This window comes from Acanthisitta chloris, unplaced genomic scaffold (assembly GCF_000695815.1).
Source record: "Acanthisitta chloris isolate BGI_N310 unplaced genomic scaffold, ASM69581v1 scaffold21753, whole genome shotgun sequence".
NCBI lineage: Eukaryota > Metazoa > Chordata > Aves > Passeriformes > Acanthisittidae > Acanthisitta > Acanthisitta chloris.
This window is the reverse complement of record NW_008663656.1, coordinates 111,157-130,016: the sequence shown is the minus strand read 5'-3', so window position 1 is coordinate 130,016 and position 18,860 is coordinate 111,157. Positions and strand designations below refer to the sequence as shown.

Below are 18,860 nucleotides of genomic sequence, written 5' to 3'. Positions count from 1 at the left end.
CCCTGCAGAAGCTTTAAAACTCTGTAAGGTCCCTCATCCATGGCCACAGCCACCAGATGTGCTGAGTGGGTGGGTCACACAGCATCATCACTCATTCATGGCCAGATGTTCTCATTAACTCACCCTTAGTTGAAGATATCTTGGCAAGCACTGAAATGCATTGCAGACAGAGTTCAAAAACACTGGGAATGAGGACAGAGGAAGGGGCAGAGGTGGAGCCAGAGAAAATCTCCAGCATGGTGAAAGCTGAATTAAGTCTTTTATCTTTTCCTTCCCACTACTGAAATGTGAATATGATCCTGGTTGTGGCATGAAAAAGTAAGTTTGTTCCACTTGAATGTTTTTAAATAGGAACATAGTTTACAGAACTGTCTGTGCATGGTGTGCAATGCAGTCTCAATATTCAACCTTGACAGACAATCTGCAGAACATGCTGGGGATACCTCTGACCCCACAGAAATGTTTCCTCATTTCCTCGATACATTCCTCCATTTCCTCAACAAAAGATATTTGGAGAACACCCACTTTTAATCACACTTTAGTAAAATTGATACTAGGGCATCAAATTGAAGTTACTACTAAGCAAATCCAGAAGTTGTTCTACATTTAGAGGTCAAAATTGGAATCCAAAAGCTAAGTACTACACTGCATAACTAGTCATTTAGACCAAGTGACCTGATTCTTACTCATGCCAGGCAACTTCTTTTCCCATTGGGAATTCATTTCCCAATGGAAGGTAAGCTGCCTTGAGCTTAGTGTTGAAGATCATGCCCATGATGCATTGTTAGAGCATTCATTCCATCAAACTTTGTCTGAGATCAAAGTACATTAAAAATAAATTATAAGCATCAGTTAACTCTTGGTCGTAAAAAAAGGAAACCAAATTCTTAAAGGAAAGGGAGGAAGAATGAGCAAAAGAAATGGTAAGACAATGTGAGAAGTACTTAAAAATGACACAAACTATGATTCCTCTCTCCAAGGTTGTGGGAGACACAGTCACCACTTGATTTTTCAAACCCCTCACTGCTGACCATTGAATCTTTACTTCCTCTGAACAAATCCAGAGCAAACTAACAATATGAAGGTAGACCCAGACATAAACACACTGATACTCTGTACACAGACTAAAGCCTTACACTGCACTGCAAAGACTTTACTAGATCGCTTCATTTTCTACAACAAAAAACACACTTTTTTTTTCCTCCCACAGGCTGATCATTTCCAAAGGTTCTGTAGACCCAGCAACACATTTTATGTCATTTTGCAGCCCTTCTGGGCATGTGGTTCAGGGCACCACATGCATGGGAGGAGCATACCCAACCCTTTCCAACTCTGCAAACAGTTCTAGTGAGCCATTGTAGGATCCTTCCTGAGATTTTCCTTGAGACTTCATAGTTCCCACTGCTCCCATTAAACAGCCACGGCTGCCGTTTCCCCCGTGTGAGTACTGTGCATACCTACAGCCTTCAAATATTCAAACAAAGCCAGAAACAATTACACGCCAAACCCCAACCCACTAACCTACTTTTGCTGCCCTGGAGAACAATTAGGTAGCACAGGTTATGAGTGCAAGGAAGCATTTGGATCCCAAGAGCGAAAGCTTCCAAAGGTAACACTTTGGCCACTTACAGAAGAAAAAGTTGCTTCTTCCCTAGAGAGGTGCAGAAGATTTCTGCAGCCCCAATGAAATGGTTATTAATACCATTCTCCCACTGCATTATGGGCAATGGCTGTAAAAGCAAATTTGGCTTTTACAGGGGAACAGAGACACCTTTTCCAACATATTAAATGTCCTGTGGCAGCTAGGAGAGCAATACACCATGGTTAAGACCATTACATCTGACTGTGTGACAAAGAGCATTCTGCTAACTCTACAAAAACACCTGCAGAAACCAGTTATATTTTCTTGTAATCAAAACAAAGCACTGGGGACTTTTAACAAGTACAGTCCCACATTTCCCCTAATGGCTATTCTGTTTCCTGAAAGCAAAGGAAGTGATTCTTGATCCCATTTACAATAATGTAAATCAGAAATCATGCCAGTCAAGGCCAGACTCTGGCAGCACAGAATGTGCTTAAATTGATCCTACAACAAAAACTTCTCTCATCATGTTGTCCTTTTTGACCAGACAGTTTAGTCCAAAAGTCCACACCACTTTCACCAAGTTTTGACCAAAATCTACCTCCTGTATCTTCTCTCCTTTATGGCCAGAAACTAAAAACCTTCATATAAATATTTTGCTGGCAAAGCAACATCTCAGTTTTATGCTGCCCTCCTGTTTAATTTTTGAGAAAAGAATGCAACTAGGAATTGCATGAGTGGTTATGTAAGAAAAAAGAAATGGATATTCAGTTACTTCTGAGTGCCATCAGCACACTCTAAGAAAAGTCTCCACTTCTAAATTTTATTTTTTTCTTTTCTAAAAAGGCAAAAGAGATATTCTCAGCTGCTTTCAGTAAACAGCATGAAAACAGTTGAGATGTCACACAGTTGCTCAAGGTTAGTTGTGTTCGTGCCCACAAAAATTTGGAGACCACTATTCCTTCCTCTGGGCCTTAAGATACTTTGCTGAGAGGCTGATTTGGACTTCTCCCCCTCTCTTGCTCACTAGGATGCAACCACTGACACCCATGGAGGGTAGTTATGAAGCTGGCTGCAGTAACACCCATAAACACCACGTTCTTGGTAGGAGCTGAGAGCAGCACAAGCCAATGCAGCATAGTCTTTCCTGCACTACTGCAACTGTCCCTGCCAGCCTGGATGCCAGAAGACTCCTCTTTGGCAGCTGTGTCCATGCTGTGCCTGGTGTTCCCGAGTCCTGGCACCCTGCTGCAGTACTGGAAAGCAGCCGGATCTGATTCAGATGAGATGAAAGCTTCCAGGCTGTGTGACTCCCCATTATCTGTTACTTTGAATGTCATCTTGCATCGCTATACTTCAAAACGCAACCTCTCCTATCTGACAGCTCCGTAGGTTTTGCTACAGGCTACTTCACTCAGCCTTCCAAGACCCAGTCTGTCTTGAGCTTCACTGAACAGGACAGTGATCAAATAAGCCTTCTCATAAAGTCATCTCTATGTGTTTCCCATGGTACTTACAACATCTCTCTGAGGGTGTTTTCCCTGTGACTGTGTGGGACATCCAACCTTTTGTTGATCTACCAGTGAATCAAATGCTTTATAAAACAAGCTGAAGTGCCAGCAGTACCAAGGGAAGCATTCAGAAGACCTTATCTGATAATTTTACTTTTTCACTAAAGCATTCCACTTGTTCTAATTTTTCTCATGACAGAACTTCCAAGTGTTTACAGTGTATGACCACGGTCAAGGTGTAGTGCACTATAGGTGTTGCTTCCAAGTCTGTGGAAGTGAAACCAGACAGCCAGCTAGCAGAGATTTGCACTTTCAGTGAGCAGAAGCATTTTTATGACAGCCAAGCTGTTAGGATTTGCCTTTCTGGAACTGGGGTGAGGTGAGAAGCAGATGCCCCTGTGTAACCAACCCTGGTTATTCCTGATAGCTGCATAGAGCCCAGCGCAGATCCAGAACACAAACCTGCACGTGCAGAGTTGTTTTATTGTGTGTAACACTGCTGTTTCAATAGGAAAAGTGTCCAAACAACAAAGGGAGCTGAGAGGGATGTGTTGAGACTCCAGCTAAAGACACGTATCTAGCTGGGGTCACCCACCGGAGAGGGTTACAGAGAGCTGACAAGAGCACCAAGTGTCTGAAGAATTGAAACATGCTTGGAAAGAAAACCCCAAAGGAAAGCATTGAGGAACTAGATCTGTTTAGTCTGGAAAAGTAAGGGTGAGACATGATAAAGGTCTTTTAATATAGAAATGTTTCTAATAAAGAGGGCAGGGATCAATTATTCTGCATATTCTGCTCTACACTGGGGGAATGATGTGAAGGAATCCACTTAATTGGATATGAAGGCCTTTTTTTATTTCTAATTTTTTCACACAGGAAAGCAGAAGAATGGGCATATGAATATTGTGGAATCTGTGCTCAGAGGTCTGAAAGACCTCCAAGGGCACTCAGACATCTGTTGATCATCTAAGTGTATTTGATCTCCATTCAGTGCAAGAGGCTCTTGAGCCCTCTCCCAGTCCTTTGTACCAATGATTTTGCAAAACACTGGGCTCCATAAAACACAGGCACTTGGCATGGCCCTGAGAACAGATGAGGAAGGGAGTTTGTATGATTAGAGCTCACCAAAGGAAACCTGGAGCTCTGAGCAAAGGAATAAGTATCTTCTTTGCAAATGAACAGTTCTGCTTCAAAGACACTTGTCTCAATCATCACTGTCTCCTAAAGAATAGATGAAAGAGCTTGCAGAAGCCTGAACTTCAGAGCAGAAAAAGGAAGAGCATTGAGTCTGGCCAGACTGACTTTGCAAGGAACAGAGCAGGTCAGTAGTCCAGAGGTAATTCTCTGTCCTTACACAGTGCCTTTCATCTAAGATCCTTGAAATATTAAAACTTCAGTGCATGATTAAGTCTTCAAGAGCTAGGTGGCAATCTCACAATATTTTACACAACAGTGAGCAGGAGGTTGAGAGTTGTGCTTTGCAGAAGAGTTGATCATCATCTGTGACTGAAATCAAAGAAATCTCACTGAGACAAATGAAAGCTAGAGATGCTCAGATTCCTCAAATCAGTCCAATTGTAGCTTGCCATTAGTGAATAAGTGGCAGAAACCTAGGAATACAGGCTTTCATTTTATACCAACTCTTGCCAGTGCATGTGAGTCATCACAGTATCTTAAAGCACGACTGTTCAACACTACCAAAACTATATGAACCAAAAAGATATCACACTCTTGAGACTGAATAGACCTCGTGCAAACTTTTGTCATAAACACAACTGCTTTCCTGGCAAGTTTCAGGCATGCAGCCATGATATTGAAACATGATGAGTTATTTTAAAAGCCACTTGCATGAAATAAATAACATGCAGCATATGTTATGTTTCAGGTTATGAAAACATTCCACAACAAACTAGCTTAAAACAATTAAAAGTGTTTCAGTCAATGGACAAAAGTTCAAGCCATAACTTTTCTTGAGCTGCCTCTGGTTCCAAGCATTTGTCTTAATGATATGTGTATTTTCAGATGCTGACAGCAGTTTTCCACATATAACCTATTTGCCAATCTCCACACAGATTTGCTACCAGTAGAGACATCAAAACTATGAAAGAAGATGAACTTTGGGTTGAGATGGTGCATGATAGGATGAGAAGAGTTCATGCACAAAAATCTGGACATACTGGCTTTATCCAGCTGCTCTGTTGCTGCATTTGATCTGCACTCACACAACTGTGACCCAAGACGGGCACTGGAGAGCAGTGGTTTGTGTCAAGGATGGGAAATCTGACACATGAAATGCCATTTCTGCTGGTGCTTTTGCAGAGTCACATCATTCTCCAGATGCTGGAGGAAGGCTCAGCTAGCAAAGGCAGCAGTTACCAGGACAGGTAGCAATGGTGTGACTATCAGGGGTGAGTGTCCTCAGCACCTGGAGGCAAACACTCATAAGGAATCATAAGGAAGACTGTAAGCAGAGCAGTTACTAAGAAAAGGGAGATAGCAGTACATGCAAGTGATGCTGGTAAGCACAAAATCAAGGAGAGACAAGTTCATGTGCCCAGATAATGCATGTTTTCAAAGGGGAAAGGTAATGAAAGGCAAAACAGAGGCCACAAGATTGTGGCTCCAAGGCAGATCTGCTCCTTGTGGCTAGAGATTCACCCCAAGAACTGGCCCTTGGTATCTCCACTGGGGTCTGCACTGCTCTAAGAGCAGGAACACACCAGCTCAGGGCACAGCCTGGGCTCTGCTTGCCCCAGCTCAGGGAGACATCTGGAGCCACTTTGGGTGACTGATGTTGGCTCACCTCCCTGTTTTGGGCAGGGGCAGGCCAATGCCAGCTGAGATTCAGTCTAAGCTACAGCCTGGGAAGTTCTGACCATGCAGTCAGGGACTGCCATGAAGGGGCTGACAGAGAGAATCTAAGGATCCCTTATGTTGGGAAAGACTCCTAAGATCCCTGAATCCAAGCAAGAAATGCAGAGGAAGGCAGTGGAGGAGGAGATAAAGTGTGTTGGTTGTACTTTTATTTTGGGAAGCCCAGGTTGGGTCTCCTGATGAGGGAAAGGATCCCAGCACTGTCACAGCACACACAGTCTCCTGACGCTTTTTGGTGTTATGCACAAAAATGTTGGAACATTCTTTTGTCTTGCCCTGTGTCTGATCTTATCTGTTCAGTTTTAGCTGTGTATGTAGTAAACAGCCAATTCTACATCAGGAGCAGCTGCAACACTTTAAGTAATCAACTTCTCCATTTTCTTTTTACTTTTTTTTTTCCCCTACCACAGTCATCTGGGTCTGTATGAGGCAAACCAGTAAAGCAAAAGGCTTCATAATTCCAGGATATTTGCTTTGAGATGACAGATGTAGGAATTGGCAGTGAGGTGGACAGGGAGCATGGAAGGCAGCTGTGTTATTAGTAGCAATTTATCTATTACGACAGTGTGTAGACATGATACCTAAGACTGGGGCCCTGTAATGCCAGGCACTACATACACATGTCATGAGAGCTAAAGCTTCCAAAACAAACCAACCTCACCAGCCCTGGGAGTGGGAGTGGAGGCCATAGATATGAAATACCTCATCCAGGATTACAGAGTGGGTCCATGGCAGAGAAAATATTGGAGCCAATCCTGTTCTCTGACCAAATGGTATTTTAACCACCAAGGGCAGGATCACTCGCTGGTAGCTAAGTGAAGAAGCAAAACAGCAGTGCCTATCAACTGTGGGGTTTGTTTTGTAGCTGCAAGCTGATCTGAAGTCACGACGAATCTGTTTTCCCTCATATGCTTCTAAACTATCAAAACACATGTTGACACACAGAAAAATACAATGACTGGAGACAACAGAGCCCTCGGCAAACAGCTGAACATGTTCTTCTGCCTGGAGGGGTTGTACTAATCCATCACAAAAGGCCACAGTTCTTGCAGTAGATCTGATGTAGCTACAAGCCCAATCACTCACCCTGGACTCCCCAGAGTGCCTTTTCTGCCTCGGCAGGCCCACCACTAGGAAAAGGACAAGTTTACTCTCTGGGTTTCCAGCATCCTTCCTCTTTGGTGCTGGGGTACAAATTATAGTCTAGAACTATACCCTTCCTTGGAGAAACTCTGCAGCCACTGAGGTTTCCTTTCTGACAAGTGCATAGGAGGTATATGAAATATTTTCCATGCATCTCCTGTTAGTCAGCATCAGGGCCTGCTATCTGGCTATACCTTGCTTTTCCTCTTCTCAATAGACAGTTTTGTAGCTGCTCCTTTCTAGAAACCACATTTCTCTTCCTGATCGTGGCAAACAAGCAACTGCCATGCAAATGGTGTGAGTCAACATGTTTCCTGCATAAAGTTCTTCAATTCAAAGTGTGGTTTCCTTGGAATGCTGAATTATTTGATGCAGAGAAATTTGGGGGTATAACCACAATGTGAGTTTTGGAGCAACAAAGGAAGAGAGAAGACTGCCTAGATCAAGAAGGAGAAAATTCTTCCTGGCTCCTATGGGTCACCAGAGCTTAAACACCCAAAGCCCCATAGAAAGTAATTTTGAAATAACAAATTGTCCCATGAGACAAAATTTAGTTGTTTCATCATCTTCTTTGGCAAATCCAGTGAATCAGCTGCTGATTTTATGCTCTTCAATTAAACAGAAACACTCACCACAATCCCAACCAGCTCTGGGGTTTTTGGTACAGCTTATTTTAAGAACCTAAACTGGTCAGCAGAGAAGATATGCTTTTGACTTCAATTAGTAAGAAATTGGCCCTTCACAAGAAGTGCTTGGCAGGATACTTTTCAGTGTCTTTAAACCCTAGCCCTTCCCCACATATACTTTAGAAACCTGCTTATAGAGGTTTCTCTGGCAAAGAAACACATTTGCCCTCCTTTCTGCAGACAATAGGTTTAGTGGTGGAGGGGTGCTCATAAACTAGCCAGCTGAAATTGTTTTATATGAACTTATTTTAAAGTAGGGGAAGGGAAAGCATGTTTTATTTGCTGTTGCCTTTTTTCTGCCTTAAAAGCATTTTACACACAGATTAAGGGATGAAAACAGACGAAATAACAAGTACTAGTAGCTGTCAACAGGATGAGGAGCATAGCTTAAGAAACAGAGTAGAAAAGAAGGCAAATACTAAGCAGGATTTTCTAGCTACCTCGAAGTTGGGCTACTCAGAATCCTTGGAAGTGTCACATAACCACTTTTGTTAGCAACCCAGTGGAGCCATGGCTACAGTGCATTACTACAAGCAGCCAGATGTTTGATAAAGCTTTTGGGGAAAACAACAGTATTCTCACTATTAGCAGCAACAAAGAAGACAGGACAATTAGAAAACTTCAGTTCTGGGAGGTTTTTTTCTCTTGTCATGTGTGGTTAATAGGTTTGGAGAACATCCAGCATCCAACCTCTTATCAGAACCTTTCTACCTTTTAATGTCCTCTTGCACTGATGGATAGCCTAAACATTTGCAAGCAACCTTATGTTGCAATAGTCATAGCTCGGCTTCCTCTGGTAAACCAAATGTCATTTGTTCCATTTCAAAAATCCCTAAATCTATAAACACTCATTTACAACCTCAGCGTTACTGAATGGCTTTCTTGCAGGAAAACAAACAGATCCTTGCTTGAATTCACTCCTCTGAGACACAAGCCTGTAAATATGAGTAACCCTTCCCTTGCAAGCAATCTCTGGACTGAAGCCCACGAGCTGTTTGCTTTGCATGAAGGCAGCTCATGCATGAAGCCTGATCCAGGCTGTGCTCATCAATGACTGTCGTGCTATCAGCTGCACAGGGGATCCTGTAGAATTTGCCCGCATTTTTTCTCCATTAGCAGGCCAAAATCCTGAGGAAACACTTGAATGAAGAAACAAAAACCCGAAAAGAGAGTCCAAGAAGGTCTCAAAAAGAATTAGAAAGGGAATTAAACAAACATCAGGCAGGAACCAGTGCCCCACTAACAGAAAGACTGGAAACACCCAGGAAAGCAAACAAATTCACCAGCTAGCACTGCTGGAGACAGGGCATTCCCTAATCACCTGGGTCACACGGTCCATCAAGGATCATATGGTAACAGCCATCTGCAGAGCACTGAGAGGGAAGACATTTACTGCAGAGGATGACACGCTGTTTGCAGTGGCATATTCTGCTCTTCCTCAGCTTAGTTTGTTAGACAAACAGCATCTGTGCCACAATAATAAACTTGCTGTATGCTTGATTTTTGACTCAGGTCAGAGTCTGACTTGATTAAAAAATAATAAATTAACATACAAGCTTGGCATGCAGGTGAAGTGAGTTTTGTAAGTGTTGTTGCATTACTGGTGAAAAAAATTATTAAACATTAATGGTTTGAAGCATCACATATCCACAACTTAAATCTGCTGATTATTTCTAAATCAAATTGTAATCCAAAGGTTTTTTTGCTTTTTAATCAGATTTTTTACACTTACCTAGTGACACTTTAATGAACTGAAATATATTTGTTTCCTGTGAAATTTAAAACACTGCTTATGGCAATCCTGTGATTCCTGGTTCCACATTAAAATAGTACATTCTAACATTATCAGCTTAGTGATTCTTCTAGTTGCATCATTCCAGTCAAAGGTGCTAGCCTCAGGCATCTCATCTGAATTTGCCTGTCCCATTCTTGTGAGGCTACTCGGATGATGAAACCTCCAGATGTATTTCCAGAATCCTACTTAACTATTATGAGGGAACCAGGTGAGAACTAAGCTATGTTTAACTTCCATTCTCATCATGTGCCTCTTCATTCCCTTCTTTGTTGGTATCAAGCATATCATAGAATCATAGAATCACAGAATCAACCAGGTTGGAAAAGACCTCAAAGATCACCGAGTCCAACCCTACCGTGGTCACTAGACCATGGCACTAAGTGCCACATCCAGTCTCAGCTTGAAAACCTCCAGGGATGGTGAATCCACCACCTCCCTGGGCAGCACATTCCAATGCCTGAGCACTCTCTCTGTCAAAAATCTCTTCCTAATATCCAACCTAAACCTCCCCTGGCAGAGCTTGAGTCTGTGCCCTCTTGTCCTGCTGCTGGTTGCCTGGGAGAAGAGACCAACCCCCACCTGACTCCAACCTCCTGTCAGGGAGTTGCAGAGGGTGATAAGGTCTCCCCTGAGCCTCCTCTTCTCCAGGCTGAACCCCCCCAGCTCCCTCAGCCTCTCCTCATGGCACTTGTGCTCCAGTCCCTTCACCAGCCTCAATCCTCTTCTCTGGATATGGTTGCCTGTTACTGCTTCTGAGTTTAGCACAATGAATCCTGAGCTCAGAGAGACACTTACTGACCCATTATGCTTTTAGCTTCATAAATCTGAAACTGAAACAATCAGGAAAGTTGCTGCAAGTTGCAGGGTGGGACTGGAAGGGCTGTGGAGGTCAGGTCTTCAAAGGCTTCCTGTACCACTGAGAAATTGTGCACAGAAACCTGTGTGGATGTGCCACCCAGTGTAATCTAACATATTCTGCATTACACCAAACATGGAATTCACCACATCACACTTTCATCGTCTCAAAACTGAGACACTCAGAGTCTCCCTGGGCTCCCCATAGCCAGTGGGCAGAAAGAGTCATCTCATCTCTCCTATCCAGATGCCTCCAAGGCTGCAATATGTGTGTTGGGAATGTTAGAGGCTGGACTCACCAGAGGCCTATTTTAATGTCATTCTGTGCAAACACACAAAAGCCATCTCCTGCAGATTTCTGGATGTTTTGCAAGCCAGTGTTCCAGACAGCTGGAAAAGGCTGATTCTTTTTTTCCCCATGTGGGCAAAATTTTCAGCCAGAAGAGGCTGTTTCTGGGGAAGCTGAATGGACATTAAAGGCTTTTAGAATTAACTTCCCTAGCCACTGGATAATCCATACAAACCGAGTATATATAAGTCATGAGGGGTATGCAGAGGGGATAGGGAAAAGATGAGAGCTGAAATGGAGAGGAGGAAACTGTAATGAGCATATTCATTAGCCAAGGGAGAAAAGCACATCCTTCCTGTTGCCAGATAATCCTGAGCAGGCAACTCTTTCTTTGCAGTGTCCTCATCCCTTTTGGATACCCTGGCTACTCTCTGAGAGGAGTCAGAGCAGCCTGGGGTGTCTGCCCTGCCTCAGCACACAGCTGTAAACCAGGTTTACATGTGTGGTTGACATCAATTAGCAGAAGTAAGTTTCCATTTGCTAAAGAGTCAAGTCAGAGTAATTCCAGCAAGCACAGGGAAGCCAGAAGGCTTTTGCCCACTGACCAAGGCATCACAATGCTCTTCCTGACCACAAATGACAAACAGTTAAGAAACATATGAAGTGGGGAGTGTAACCTCTCCAGAACAACAAGGAAGGAAAAGCAGAGCTCCAGCTAATAGCACTGATTAGCATAAAAACAGTGTAGTTAATGACTCCAGCCCAAACCTTCAACCAGTCTGAGCAAACGCATTGCATATGCAGCTCACCCTAAGTCTAAAGGACAGGACCCAAGACTGCCCAAGGACCTATTCTGGGACAGCATCACCAGGCAGGGCAGGCTCCATGCTGCTTCCACAGGCTCTCATGCAGTTTGGCACCATTGCAAGAGACAGAAGTCCTCAGTAAGTGTTTAGTTAACTAACATTTGTATTATAAACAGTGGGTAAAGGATGAGGAAATAGGACTTGAGCAAACCGTGAGAAAATGCCTTTTAGCCTGAGACCACAGCAAAGGGACTCCTAATCAAGGCAACACTGTGATTTTTCAGATTCCTCTGCCACACTACATTACAGCCTCGCCCTGGTGACAGAAGAATGTTTATTAAAATAAATTCTGACTAGAAAGCATTAATTTGAGTAACAAGGTTGCCGTTCTGCTGCTCAGACATTTTCCCAGAACTGAACTTCGGAAAGATGAGCTTATTCAGAAAGTGCACTGGGAAGGTACTTTCCTGGCCTAAGACATAGTGATCAGTGGAGATATTGATTGCACTGTCTCTGCAACAACAACAAGAATTATGCATTGATTTCTCTGGAGACTGGATTATGTATCGATTATGCGAGCTGCAAAGCAGAGGCCTAAGTAATGCTATCATCTCTGGCTAAAATGGTGCTCATGGAGTAGTGAAGTCAATAGACAGGGGAGATGAGAAATCCATTGAGCCAAAGGGTAAAGTCCCAGGGTAATTAATTAAATGGCAAAATTCTCCTTGGCTCAAGCAATGCCAGGATTTCTACTTAAAGTATTTAGCATCCTGAAAAGTCTCCCAGTGGGAACCCAAAGGACACAGTGAATAATGCTTTGAGCAAGTACATAATTCTAGCCCATCCCAAGTCCATGTTTAACACTGTGTTCAGACAGGCACTTCATTCATGGCTTACTTCAATTGGGTATTAATGAAACGCATAGGGTTTAGAAAAATTTGAAAACTAGCTGTGGAGATAACTCTTGGACCGAGCCTTAAGGGACCATCCACTGTAGCCAGTGAAAAGCTCTATTGTGTTGGGCTCTTATCAGCAAGATAATAAGCTTACAGGGGGACAGAGATGACTCGATGGATATAAGTGATATAAGCTGAATTTGTAGGATAAAGGTGACAATGAAGAAAACAGCCCCTGAAGGTTCACCTTTCAAAACACAAAGCCTCTGTCTTGCATTAAACTCTGCAGATTGCTTTACAGAAGCTTAATGTTTCTATCCTTCAGTGCTTCCCTTAGAGTGACATTCAGCTATTGTTTTGGCCATTCCAAAACCTAATTATAACATGTTCCCTAGAAGGCATTTAGTAAAACTAAACAGTTGGGGGAAGAGGTCTCAACTTGAATGCAGCTCTTGGTATGGTATGACCTGCCCTTCCAGGATTCAGCCAGAGTCATTAAGGAGTGATACATGAAACTTTCCTTCTGGGAGATGGAAGGCTTTAGTGATCAGCAAAGATGACTCACTCAGAAGCACAAGTGCTGAAGTTTGCATTTATTTTGGTGGTGAAAATAGGAAGGGGGAAAGAAATCTCAAGGAGAGAGCAACCAAAGGCAAAGATCTTTGCCGTCAAGATTTAAGCAATGGTGTGTAAATAGAAAACTCCTCTGATGATGCACAGAGCTGAGAGGGTGCCTGTGAGCCGGAGCCTGACTCAGCTGCATGGCTTTGCCCAGCAGAAGGGCTCATATGTCATTTTAATTTCATCTCACCCATATTACATAGATGTTTTCTTCTCCATAAAGAACTGATTTAAGAGAAGAGCACATTTTAGCCAGTAGACAAGGGGAAGGCCAAGCACTGCTTGACCAGCCAGTGTCCCTTTCAGGAGACTTTTCCCTCCCTTCCTTATCCTATAATTGTTCATAAAAACAAAGACATATTTTTGCTTATCAAAATATCCATTGCTAGGCTTAGATTGGATTAAGGAGGTTATTACTGTGTCCAGCTAACTTCTTGCAGCAAAGAAAGTGCAAACATGGCCTTTATTCTGTGCATTTCCTGGAGGAAAGGAGACCGGACAGGAATTCAGATAAGAAAACTAATGCTGTTGCTGTTCTTCATATTCTGTCAAGTATTTTAATGGGGATAACAATACACATTAGACATCCTGTTCAGTAACATTTTTAGTACCCAGCTGAGTCCAAATATAAACTATAATGGCATATGGAGACTGTCTTAAGAGCCATTTCAAATCAATTTAGTTTTATATAGCGTCTCTCAAAGTCTCCCAAGGTGATTTACAGTGAAAAAGCAAATAGTGGGCTAGTGATCTAGTAGAGTAAGGCAGGGCAGCTGTCAGGCAGGAAGGCAAAAATGCTGCATGGAGAGGCAAAATTCTAATTTAAAAGCAGGACAAAGGTATTTATATCTCGTTGCTCTTCCACTACAAGAAGCAGCCAGGTAATGAAGCCAGGTTGGGTTCAGTTTAACTCAGGTGTTCAACAGAGTGCTGAGGCCCCTTCCATTTACAGACAGAACTGGAACCTAAAACTGAACCTTTTCCACTCAGCTGCTTGCTGAGATTAGGAAAAACCAGGGAAGAAATATTTGTGACCCATTCATTTTAGCAGTTTTACCATCATATTTCACAACCTCAGAAATTTTAGACTTCCTGTGGGTTGGACTTTTGCCCTATGGGCTTATTAAGTCAAGAAGGCAGCTTCAAGTGCCTTTTTCATGGAAATTGTTAAAGCCTTTCTTAAAAAAGCAAGACTTTAGTCAAGAAGCCTCGGCCTTGCCAGTGTAGCAACCATTGTGCTGCTCCTGTGCATGGAGAAGGAACAGTTCTTCAGAGAATGTTTCAAGGGTTTAAGCTACAGGACACCTTTTCTGTGGGTTTTCACTCTCCTGCTCATCACTCAAGTAAAGCTGCTAAGGAAGCAATGAAAACACTTCTATTTTGGCATCCTCAGCATGAAGATCACACGTACTCCTCACATTGCTGTCCCATCAGACAGTTCAGAATAGGCTGTTGGATATGACTGTTTCAATGAACTTTAGGCAAGAGAGAGGGAATACTACTGTCTTCCCAAGGTGAGGACCCGAGTTCATAGAACGGTAGAACAGCTCAGGATGGAAAGAACCTTTGAAGATCATCTGGTCCAACGTTTCATGGGAAAGGGTACCTAGACGAGATTATCCAGAACCCTGTCCAAGAGTATGCTGGAAAGCTCCAGTGATGAGGACTCTACCACACCCCTAGGGAGGTTGTTCCTAGTGCCACTTCTTTGAGAGGCCTAAACCTAGACCACCGTGTTCCCTTCCAGGTGCCAGGACACATTCAGTATTTGCCATTGCTGTTGCCTGTAGGTCAGGGAGATGGTGGAAGCCTGAGCTGTTTGTGCCATCCCTGACATCAACTAGGACAAAAGGCTGGTTGTTGTCAACCTCTTGCCAACCTCTCCGGCGAGCACACAGAGGCCGTTCAGGATGTTAAAGCTGTGAAGAGCCTGAATTATGATTACTTGAAAAAGCACCTCCCTGCTCTACCATCCTGGCAAGTGCTGAGCTTGTTTAGTGGCCTCGGGGCTGATGCTGAATGTTCTCATACAGAGCTCTCCAGGAGGGAATTCCCTGCTCCCACACGTTTGAGTCTGCTAACGGTGTGGTGTGGCACTGTCTCACAGTCACTGTGTGAGTCACATGAGGCTGTGAGTACTGGTGTGATGTCTACTCATCTGGGGAGGTGTTTTCTTTTCCTTTCTCCAGTGCAAGTAGTATATGTTTTATTAAATAAAGTGCATGTTCCCTATGCAAATGACTGCACCTTCAAATGATGATACACTGACACACTGTATGTTAAATATGTATGACATTTAAAAACGTAAGCAAGAACTCAAAATCATTTATAAATATTAAAGAGCATAAAGTCTACTTTTTGTTTGCATTTTGCTTCTGATCCTGCACTCTGGGAAAAATACTCCTCACATTATAAGACTGAATTATCTGTCCAAGAACTAAACCTATAATTTTATTCTATCAGTCAAGCTGTACGTCACACTATTTTTATACCAAGACAATCATGTTCTTTGAAGCACAGGCACACACCTACTTAAAAGAAGTGTTCACCTGAAAGCAGAAGAGTGTGAAATCAGTGGCAATTTGTACCTTTCAGGGGACTGATAACTAACTGGAGAACTGTAGATCCTAATGAAAAGGTTTTTTTGCTGGACAGAATGATACTCCATTAGGACATTTAGGTCCAGATTCATCCCTTTGGACTGTAAGCATCTAACCTGGCTTTGAATCACTGACTTCTAATGTGTCCTGTGGAGATACTTTTTTCCCTTTCTTGACAAGAAAGGACAGTAGGCCATCTTCACTCCTAACCTGAGTACTTTAGTTAGGTATCTACAATGAAATCAAATTTAGCCATGCCTTGCTCCAGTTTTTTAAGCATCTGTTGTGTGGGAGACCTGCTAGCATTCAATCCATTGTTATGGCACAGTCAACCTCACCCCTAGGAAGTATTTTCTGCTACACAGGGCTTACATATCCCTCTGGGAAGAAGCAGAAGTTTCTCATTAAGAAAAAACAGTGCAGCAAGACCAGTGCAGACATTAAAGCACCACCACCAGGGAGGCAGTTTTAGATTACAAGTGGAGGAGCATATCTTTGTGTTTCACAGAATCACAGAATGGGCAAGGTTGGAAGGGACCACTGAGGTCACCTAGTTTCCTTCTGCCCGAAGTTGTTAAGCTAACTTGCAATTATCAGAAAAGTTTCAGAACAGACTGTGAATATACTGTGCCAATTTTACATACTGAGCAACCAGGTACACAGGTCAGATGAGAAGTACAGGGCATGGAAGAGAATGGAAACTCCAGCTCTGGAGTTCCAGTATTTTCTCTTCCCGTAACATCACCATTTTTCCTTGATGAAGAGGAAGCTGTTCTCAGATTGGTCTTCACTGCACATTCACTAAACTATTCCATGTGCTTCTGGCTACACTATGGGTGGCAGGAGTGCCATGGGACAGCAGTGAAGGGATTTGGCATTTAGAAACCCACACCAAGACTGTCTGGAGTTAAGCATTGCTATCCTTCTCTCACTTTACTAGCACTGCTATCAGCAAAATGCCTTTCTCCACTTCCAGATGGGAATTGGAGCGGTGGGAAATCTTTTTCCTTGGTATTTGTCTCTCATTCCTCTGTTGACAGAAATTTTAAGACAAAAGGTCATTTTGGTGGATTTAAAAAGCAGTGGAACTTTATGCCCCTAATGAATGGGCAGCAGGAACTCATACTGGCAGTGCTCAACGGCTGCACATGAAACTAGCCAGGCTCAGTAAATGAAACCAGACTCCAAAATGCAGCCCGAGATAACTGCAAGTATGCATCAAAATCTATTGTAGGAAAATGACTGACTGGAAAAAGAGTGGTCTGCTCTGCCCCTGCACCTCCAAAACACATTGTACCATTTAAACCCTCTAGAAAGACAAAATGCCAAAAATGTGATTCGTTCTCCTGAAGGTCAAATATATTTCTCTTGTAAAACAGTTGAAGCAACAATTGTACGTCCTGATTACTCTTACAAAAGCAGCTTAGGAAAAATCCTAGGATTGCTCTTGTGTTTGAAGTTAGATGTTTACTGCTTACTGGCAGTGACTTTTGGTGCAAAGGTGAAATGTGGCCAGTAAATGATCACAATCCCCCAAAAAGGGTTGGTTCAAGAGCAGCCTGTCCCAAAATTCCAGCGGCAGATCCGTATCTCTGTTTGGAGTGCCACCCTGTGGACACAGCTGCTTCCATGAGCTCCTCTCCTTCCCACAGCCCCGAGGTGCAACGCTCAGAACCCACCGTGGTGGACCCCAGAATGGGTGAGAGCATCTCTGAGCTCCAACCCACACTGTGTCCTGTGTCCCTGGCTACCCTTGGGCACATGGAGCTGGGGGAGGAGTGGGAATTTTTGCACTAAAATACAATGTCTATTATGAAAGACCATTTTTGCCAGTGCTTTCTACACAACAGTATATGAAATGCCAGCACCACTTCTGAGCTGGATAGGAAATAATTGGTGCATCTGTTGATAACAGCTGAGGCCACTTGCATTACACCCCAGATGTAGAGCTTTGCATGCTGAGAAGAGCCCAGAGAAACCTCCTGCTCACCCACAGATGAATTGAGCCCCTGATAAACTGAAGTTCATCCTTAGAAGTCAATTTCTGGATTGCATTATAATTTTTTTGCGCTCTGACTGTTTGTATAAGACTTGCAGGTTTATTCACTGGAGATTGCCACCATAAATTTTAGGAGTCTGGCTTACAAAGCCTATAACAACCTTGTTTAGCAAAGGTGTGCCTTGCAGCATTCCTTCAGTAATGCCACTTTGGCTGCCCCTTACCTCTGGGGTGAGGTATTTCATCATGATTTCCTTTCCTTTCTCTCCCAGCTTTTCATCTGGAGCAATTTCATATTCTGCCTGGAACAGATATATAAAAAATAAAAGTCAATATTTGCACTCATATTTCACCATTATAACTTCATTTTGGATGTGGCCTTAACGGAACACTTTGTATGAAAAATCTGAAGGATAAATCTCATTTTCTGGTGGAAGTAAGACCTGTACACACAATCCTATCCAAACTCCTCCACTACATTTTGACCAAACCCCAGTGGTGCATTTTCTGAGACTGTGTCTCTTAATTAACAGCAATACAATTTAATTCATTTGTATTTTATAGCCTTGCCAAGCTACATTTCAGAAAGTGTTCAGTGACAAGAGACATCAACTTCATTTGGTTTTGCTCAAAAGGAAGGTGGACACAGCAGGGAAAATTATTTCTCGGAGTAGTAGAGAAAGTGAATGCTTGTTAACTCTTGCCACAGAGGTATTTCATGTGTCAGGTGGACTCCTGCAATATATTGTCTTTTGGGCTGAATGTGTCTTTCCTATGTATTTACGTCTTCCCCTTGATCTACCAATACTTGTACAAAGCAGAGAGACTTGCCCATCACTTTCAGTGATCCTTGACTCAGTCCCTCCAGAAAGCTGATTTCTTAGGCAGATTTTTTAGGACCAAGAGGGAACAGCAGAGACCATTTAGAGGAATAGACACCATAAGCAAAATTATCTTTGGCTTCCCTAGTGCATTAAAAAAACTAGGAGTACCACAACCTCAGACACAAAGTTTGCCTTGATTTTAAAATTCTGACCATTCTCTGCATTGTAGCATTACTGACTTCTGATGAGTTTCAGGACAAGGTTTACATAAGGAACAAAAGAAGCATTACTTGTGCTCCACGAAGGCATTAATCACTTCAGTTAGAGTTTTGGATCCATGGCAAGCATTCGAAGGAAACACATGCTGCATGGGACCCCA

General features: G+C 42.9%; 1 protein-coding gene across 1 annotated transcript in view; it reads right to left on the bottom strand.

Moving 5' to 3' along the window:
• The window catches only part of GRK5 (G protein-coupled receptor kinase 5), a 55,809-nt gene that overhangs the window by 28,817 nt on the left and 8,132 nt on the right, over window positions 1-18,860 (bottom strand). The window contains exon 2 of the mRNA XM_009071069.1: window positions 17,882-17,959. Within this exon, the coding sequence (XP_009069317.1) occupies window positions 17,882-17,905 (24 nt within the window). The 5' untranslated portion in view covers window positions 17,906-17,959. The remainder of the gene's footprint in view (window positions 1-17,881; window positions 17,960-18,860) is intronic.